The sequence below is a fragment of the Phalaenopsis equestris genome, unplaced genomic scaffold (genome assembly GCF_001263595.1).
Source record: "Phalaenopsis equestris unplaced genomic scaffold, ASM126359v1 Scaffold000151, whole genome shotgun sequence".
Classification (NCBI taxonomy): Eukaryota; Viridiplantae; Streptophyta; class Magnoliopsida; order Asparagales; family Orchidaceae; genus Phalaenopsis; species Phalaenopsis equestris.
Window position 1 is genome coordinate 290,356 of NW_018164593.1, and position 8,539 is coordinate 298,894.

Consider the following 8,539-nt stretch of genomic DNA (forward strand, 5'->3'; position numbering starts at 1 on the left):
TGGCGCCTAGAAAGTCGCACTTGAGCTCTTCTTAAGGCCATCATCCTCCAAAACTTGGTAGATAAGAAAGAGAGTTCTTGTATCGCTGTTTCTTAAGTTTCTTAAATTATCTTTCTATATTGAGGCTAGTCCTAACTCATTGTTTGACTCGTCATAGCCTTTCTCTATGAGCTCCCAAACATCGTGAGTTCCAAGAAGTGCTTTATTTTGATACTCCAATTATCGTAGTTGTTTGTCTTGAGTAACGAAACTTGGAAGTAAACCATACCGCCATTCTCCATATCTTTAGAAAAGAATGGCATGCTCTGATGCTACTTTTTTAGAAATAGAATGATTTTAGGACATGACTAAGGCCACGAGGAAGGAAGAATAACTCTTTATTGATGAAATAAATAATTTTATTTCTCACTATTTTCTTCGTAATAACAAATCAAAGACACCACATCTATTTATACTAATGACACTCATATTATGATTGTGACAATATATTTCAATCATATGACTACCATTGATTCCTTGGAATATTCTTTTATCTTCTGTTACAAAAGTCATTAACTATCTATTCTTGAAATTTTTAAAATACTATTTTAAAATGTCTCTATAATTCCTCTAAAATCTTTTCAGAATGAGTCTAGAATTCTCCAAAGGCTATTCTAAATTAAAACCCAATTACATATGAGTCAACTCAAATTTAATTTTCAACAACATGCCAGCAAGAATCAGGAAGGAAAGTGGTGCACCAAAAGAGGATGATGAAGGACAAAGTTGATGATCAAAAAAAAAAAAAAAAAGGAGAATATAAGAAGTTTTGAAATAAAAGAGAACAATAATTTATAGTACAAAAGCCTTTTTACAAGTTTTTAAATAATCAAAACATACATTTAACCATGATTAATGCAGAAAAGTAAAATATACAAAATTCAATGAAAGATTCAACTCTCAGATTCAGTCTACATATTATTTCTACATCATGAACAAATTGTTTGTTCACAAGAATCACCACCAAGCTTTTTCTTAAATTTCGTTTCTTCAAAAATCACCACAAGTTTGCAAGCTATCTTTCTAGACATTTAAAAGAAAATATACACTAATCTTTCTAGACATTAAAAATTCACATAAAATCGATTTTAACATAGCATTTATCTGGAATGGTAGGATTTATCAACCGTGATGAAATAAAATCCAAAACAGTTACAGATGGAAAATAAAAAATTATAAAGCTTACAAGAATGTTGTTTCCCTTCCTGAAAGGATCTTTATAGATAGCCTGAGGGCTGCAAAGCACAAGAATATTTGCGTTTGAAATCTAGCAGACGCCATACATCTCAAAGAAAAAAACACAAAATTAAAAAGAAATCGAAACAAAAACTGAATCCAAATAGAATCATGGGATCCATGTGGCAACAAACCAAAACTTACTACAGAACCACTTCGCTATCGTCCCCCAAAGCTTGACCAGTGCTCGAGCCATCATAATTCCATTTCGGTAGCTGGCTGGGATCAGTCACTGGTCCTGGAAGAGTCTGTTGCACCAAAAAAATTACATGTGCCAACTATTCTTGGAAAAAAAATCAACCAAAAACTAGGGCAAATGTCCCCATAACCAAAATTAATCGAGGCAGCACATTTGACTATGATCACAAGGTAAGAGAATTTAAACCTTCGCTTTGCTCCTCAAGTCCGTACCAGATCCTCCAATCCTACAGCAACAAAAGAAATGAATGTATGCGAGAGAAAAGAAGAAGAAGAACCAACGACATGAGAAAGTCAAGAAGGTTTTTGCATTAGGGCTCAATTTTAATGTAGAAAAACAGAGGAAGTCAGAATAAGACGGAAATAAAAGCAGAAATCCACTTCAAGATATGAGGAGAATTGTAAGTGCTCATCCTTTACAGGTTCGAAATGCAAACCCTGATCTCAGTCGATCGAAGGAAATAGGCATTGCCCAACAAAGTTCCAAAACTTAAAAAAGTTCCAAAACTTTCTAGGTGTCGGCACTGAAAACTACATCAACCGATGATAGCTATCAAGCAGTGAAGAAGCGCACCATATATACTCTGCAATGATCTTCTCCGTCGAATCTGAGAGATTGAGGTTGATAAGATCAGTGAGGAGCGACATTGCACTGAAACAGAGAGCGAGAGAGGATGGAACAGTGAAGCAGGGAGGGAGCTTTTTTAAAGGGGTTTTAAGGGAAATTCAACTAATTCCGGGATATTGTTATTTAAGAAATCATGCCAACCGGGCTAATAAGATATTTTATTTAATTTTATGAGATAATTTTTATAATTTATGTACACACTATTTATGTATAGCTTCTATTATTAGAATTTTATTGTAAATTAATTACTTACAAATTATTAATTTGATTTTGTGAAATATGTACCTAGAATATGATATGGGGACATGATGTTGAGTTTTAAAATTATTTAATATGACAATTAATTAAATTAATTAAATCTTGATTAACATAAGGTTATATCTTAATTATTAGTAATTGATGAGTGTTAGAAAATTCAGGGCAGTATAGTAATGAATTATCGTCTTAGCGTTTCATGAGAATTTAATGCACACTTGGATTAAAGAAAACAACCAGTAGAGACAGAAGAAATTTTTTAGTAAAAGAAAAAAAAAACGACGAGATCTGACCCAGTTATAAAATCTATTATAAGTTGATGACAAAGTTTTATGAATTTGTTATAAAAAGTGGGCTGCAGCCGATGGCGATAGGTGGAGTTCGGCAGGTGGTGATCGATAACGGTCGGCGGTGGCAAAAATGATATTAGACTTCAGCTCCTTCTCAAAGCTTCAAGTTCTTCTTCAGGCTTCGAACTCTCCTCCCCATCATGAGAGGAGTGAGGCTCTATTTATTGTGTTCTGGGTGCAATTAATGCAGGAATATGAACCACTTTGATCGGATAGTTCGGAAAGCTTCATTCGATCAGTCAGCCTTAACGATGTCTGAATTAAACAATCTTGGGCTCGCTGGATTTATCTTGTTGAGAAGCTCGATTTGACGATATGCTTGCTAGATTCGACATTCGTTTGACCTTCTGAATGTCCGAAAAACTTTCATTCATACTATTTATATTGAATACACAAAAAAGTTTAGTTTAAGAATAAAACCAGCGCCATTCCAATCTCCCCAAAGATAATTAGAAAGATATATTCAAGACTTCTTATATTAAAATACACAAAGAACTTTTTTTTTTTTTTTTCAGTATTGGAGAACAGTTTCATAAATCGCAATCCTATGAAGTATGAACAAAAGGAAGATCAAGTGAATCCAACCTGAACAGGCTTCGGGTCAAGTGAAAGAACCACCCCGGCAATTTCAGTGATCCGCTGGTTACAGAAATAGCAAAGTTAACGGTCAGCAAGGTACAAGTAGACATTCAAGTTGGTAAAAATAATGGAAGGAGTTGCCACCGAATTCATGTACTTTCTTTGTATATACCTCTAGAATGTACCGAGCAATCCACAACTGATCACCTGCAGAGATGCCGAAGACTACCGACTTGGAATTTCCACTGCGAGGATAGTATAGCATTCATGATTTTCATTTGGGGAATTTACATACATCTCACACAATTCTTATGTATATACACATCTCACACCTAAACTTTTAGTTTGTGCCCATTCTCAATTGTATTAAACCCAACAAATGTGCATTCAGATTGATCATGCATAAGATATACGCTCTTGGATTCGATTCAAAAAACAGCTGCAACAAACTATGAAGTATTCCGACCAACAATCATTATAGAAAACTATATTCCGCAAGATCGAGCTGCATAAGATATACGCTCTTCGATTCGATTCAAAAAACAGATGCAACAAACTATGAAGTATTCCGACCAGCAATCATTATAGAAAACTATATTCCGCAAGATCGAGGAGCACTTGAGGGATCATTTCTATGAGAATTTATTTCTATGCCGGAGCTTTTATAACAATGGCCACGCCAGTGATAATCATGTCAGTAAGCAGGTATAAGCAGGTACATGTTGGCTACAGAGAAGCAGAGTTGGGCTGATATAACAGGGGAAGGGAGCAGACAGAACAGGCTAACAAGCCCAGCAATGATGACAACACAATGGTTGCAATGGATCGGACAAGTTGAAGGAATGAGCCATTAAATACACAGTGAAGGGATCCAGCATGTGGAAAACATGATATAAGAACCATAAGTCTTGATCATCTATAAACCCAATTTATATAGAAAGAACAATTTTGCACCCTTAGTAGAGACGCACTTAGAGTGTGTAAGGCGGAAGGGAATTCCATCCACCTGATAGGGGTGTTTTGATGTGTATCAAATGGGAGTGATAATTTTATGTAATTTTAATATTATGCATCTTTTTTTATGTATTTTTCATATTTTGTGGTTGTCTATGCAGTGTACATGTGATTAGTCAACTTTGAATGGCGAAAGAGATGAGAATGACTCAAAACAGGCTGAACCGGGGCTCAAGAGTCAATCTTGGGCGCCCAGGCACCTGGAACCAGATGAGCAGGGTCCAATCATGATCACCCAGACATCTGGAAGTAACGAGCGCCAGGCCCCCGAATGCACAGGAGTACGGTTCAAATGTCTCCATTCACATTTTTTTGTGGGTGATGGCTTAAATTGGTAGAATTCGAAGGAAACGGAGGCTTTTGGAGAGAGACTGAAAGGGAGGAGAGGGCGAGACACACTGAAGGGTGTCATCAGAGAATACTCAAGAGCAATCGGAGCATTTCATAGGAGAAATCCATGGGAGTGTTATGAGTGTGCGGGAGTATTCTCTTGAGTAAGATCAAGTGTTAATGAGCGAGATTGAGCCTATTGTGTACTCAAAGAGAGAAATATTTGTTATAAAGTCATGTAATTAAGTGGAGCATTATGTAATTCGTTATAAGCTCTTGTAATTTCTATAACAGTGATACAACTTAAGATCATCTATTGTTCTTCAAAAAGTTTGTCCTTGCAAATGTATAATTTTGTTAGGTAATGGTTCCCCATTTGCAATGCATTATTAAAACAATTTTATAATTTAATTTTTAGATATAAGAATTCATAGAGGGCATGAATCAATATCCAATACACTCAAATAAACTCTTCAATCCACCAAAAACCCTTGCAAACATTGCATACTCTATAATTGGACTCATTTTCATCGACAACAATAATTCCTTTCAAATTGCTCCGAAGGTTAAAAAAAAAAAATTAATTGAGTAATTTATTTTCACTCTTTCTATTTGAAAACAAATTCATCACATTAAAAAATAATACCTGAATCTAATAAATTTATTATTTTTCAAATCATAATCTCTCAACTCAATCAACGAAATGGAGTCTTCATACTAAAGTAATTTGTCTCCCGTACTTATTTTTATACCTTTCCAGACATTTAGAAGATTAGCAGAGCCTTTGATCAGCATTGACACACTGAAAAACACATTTTATGAGTGACCTCCATGAACTGTGTCAAAAGAACATAATGGAATTGCATTTGAAGAAAGCTACATCGATAGAGAGTGGAGAAAATATTACGTCTGGTTAATTGGACGTGTAGACGACGGCGTGGATCGCAACATGACGTACGTTTGACAGAATGGTGTGATCCACATCATTTGCACGTAAGATTAGTTTTCATTGACATAGTTTATGTTTAATTTAATCAAACTCAATGTTGTATTGCATTTTATTTTATCCTGAAATTGAACTTTCTAGAAGTGCAATAACCCATAGTTAATAACACCTCCCTCATTGAGATCCTTCTTAATTAAGAAGATTGCTTATGTTCAAGTTTCAATATTAGATTTAATATTTAGGCTTCAATTGAATTAAGAAGAATGATTGGGAGAATGGTGGTGGATGCAAGTAAAGACATATGATTCCATTTTCTCTTGAATATCAATGAACTCATCTAATAATACCTAGAGGACTACAAACAATAACATATAGGAAAGTTGATTATAAATTATTGGTTATCTCTTCTCAAATATCTCAATTAGACTGGAGTGAAACTGTGTGTTAAAGTCATGCTTTAATTTGTAACCAGGCCCTGATCCCTCTAATTTTCACTAAATAGTTCAAAGGATAAAGCATAATCATTTAAGGATTATAGGTACAAGGCATGAAAAGCCAATAAGGTAATAAATGAATCAAGCTAAGCTGAGTAGGAGCTTACTCGAGTTTTAACTCATTTGCCAAAACCTTATTCAAGCTTAAGCTCAATTTCAACAATTGCAGGGGTGTTCGAACTGAATCCCTTTCAAATTATGGTTGTTTGAAGTTGGACTCGTTAGTTAACCAAAAGAGCTTTACATAACTTATTAACAAGCAATGCTCTAAGAAGCTTATTAGTTAGTTAAACAAATTTAATCAAGCCTACTAATGAGCAGTTTATTAAACTTAAAAACAAGATTGATACATCATCAACAATTCCCATTATCTGGGAAAAATCTCGACGCATAGCACGGATTTCAAGGTAACCTTTTGAGCAAAAAATCCTAGCCTCGATAAAAAGTCATCCTGTGCTCTGATTTCAGCAAACTTAACAAACTTATAGTCAAATTAATAAGCTCGACGAGACGGACCTAATGGTACCAAAAGTGTCAAATCTGAACCAAATCGAGCTCTATTCAAGCCATTAAGCCTCTTTTAGAAGCTTTTTGGATGCATTTGGAATGTCAAATGATGTTGAATCTGACAAGTTTATATTTGAATTTAGCATCTCGAAAAACAGAATCCAACGAGTACAAAATCACTCAATTCTGACATCGTTAAAACACTCTAATGTCCATCAAACGATGTTTGATCAAGAGCTTATATTTGAATTTAGCATATCGAAAAAAAAGAATCCAACGAGTCCAAAATCACTCAATTCTGACATCGTTAAAGCACTCTAATGTCCATCAAACGATGTTTGATCAAGAGAAACCCTCTGAGCCATCAAATCAAAATGGTTCGTATTCGTGCATTAATTGCAGTTGAAAGAAAGAGCTTGAGGCTTGAGAAAAAGCTTGAAACTTTAAGAAGTCGAAGTCCAACATCACTCCTGCTGTCGACGACTACTGTCGACCGCCATCGACCACCGCTGACCGTTGTCAACCACTGTCGACCACCACCGACCTCCGTTAACCACCACCTGACGGTGGCCGCCGATCATTATCGTTCGCCGTTCGTTCCTTATAACAAGTTCATTCGTACGTCGACATTGTAATTCAAAAAACTTTGTAATCATTACTTGTCTGTGAGACAATGGGTCTCTATAATTATCAACTTATAGTAAATTTTTACAACTTGGCTAGATCTCATGATTTTTTCCCTTTTCGGGGTTTTCGCGTAAAAAACTTTCAGTGTTTCTACTGATTATTTTCTTTTATCTAAGTGTATTTTGAATCTTCGTACAATGCCAAAACAATAATCTATTAATCTACCGCCATGAATCTTCTAGCACGCATCAAAGACATTAATTGAACTACTAAATAAACAAATATATGAACGACCATATATAAGTAGTTTATTTTGATGAATAACACAAAAAAAGGTGCCCACATAACCATACATAAAACTCATTTCATTTAAATTATGATTGTATGAGCCATGAGCATCGACTAAGTGAATGAGCTTTGCGGCAACAAGCAGCGCTATTAGTTAATTAAGCACCCAATTGAACTTATTAATGAGCGGCCCATTAAATTCAAATATTAAACATTAGTTATTACAAATATCTAGCGAGAAAATTAATTAGCTTAGTTTCAATGTTTTTTTTCTTTTTTTTAACAAGTCCATTTGGCTGTCAAAAATACAAGCACAATAATTTATCTTTTTCAGAAATTATGAGCTGATTAGTTTGATTTAGATGATAAGCAATTTTGACATATTACACAAAGTAACAGGATTTTTTTTAAATAATTATAGCTAATTTATATTATTTATTTCATAATGTTAAAAATACAACATGAAGTGACATCCATCAATAATTAAAATAGCAATGCATATATTATATATAAAAAATAAAGCTGAAAAATAATTATACATATAGATGGGTAAGAAATAAAGTTAGACAAAATGTGCTAAGAACCAATCAAAATTACAAATTAAGGCGAAAATTTTAAGATTTAAAGTGAAAAATTTGCCCAAACATCACCAGATCCCTCCTTTGAAACTGCTTATGGTATTTTTCTCTTTCAAAGAATGATATTCATTCTTTTTATTATCATATTTGCTCCCATAACTCCATGAATACTTTTTTTTTTAAAAAGCTCCATTTATTTCCCATATTCAGCTGCTATTCCCAAATAGCTTCAAAATACATCTTTTCCTGAACAGCTTGAGACAAACTTCAGCCATACCACCCTAACTCTACTCTAAAGCTAACCACTCCCATGTTTGATAAAGATAACTCAACAAAAGAATTGGTAGCTGAGTTCTAACTGGCAAGAACAATAGCAGGATACTTATTAAATAGAATCAAACAATCAAACAAGCAAAGTAAAAAGCTGCTCTCTCTCTCTCTCTCTCTCTCTCTCTCTCTAAGCACAGATG

The 8,539-nt window shown here is 34.4% G+C and overlaps 1 protein-coding gene across 1 annotated transcript in view; it reads right to left on the reverse strand.

Annotated features, from left to right (window-relative positions):
- LOC110021868 (glutamine synthetase cytosolic isozyme 1-1-like) overlaps window positions 1-2,177 on the reverse strand; it is a 21,623-nt gene extending 19,446 nt beyond the window's left edge. The window contains exons 1-4 of the mRNA XM_020720559.1: window positions 2,048-2,177; window positions 1,661-1,700; window positions 1,420-1,523; window positions 1,226-1,274 (exon numbers count right to left, since the gene is read on the reverse strand). Coding sequence (XP_020576218.1) covers window positions 1,226-1,274; window positions 1,420-1,523; window positions 1,661-1,700; window positions 2,048-2,121 — 267 coding nt within the window. The 5' untranslated portion in view covers window positions 2,122-2,177. The remainder of the gene's footprint in view (window positions 1-1,225; window positions 1,275-1,419; window positions 1,524-1,660; window positions 1,701-2,047) is intronic.
- Window positions 2,178-8,539: the final 6,362 nt, after the last annotated feature.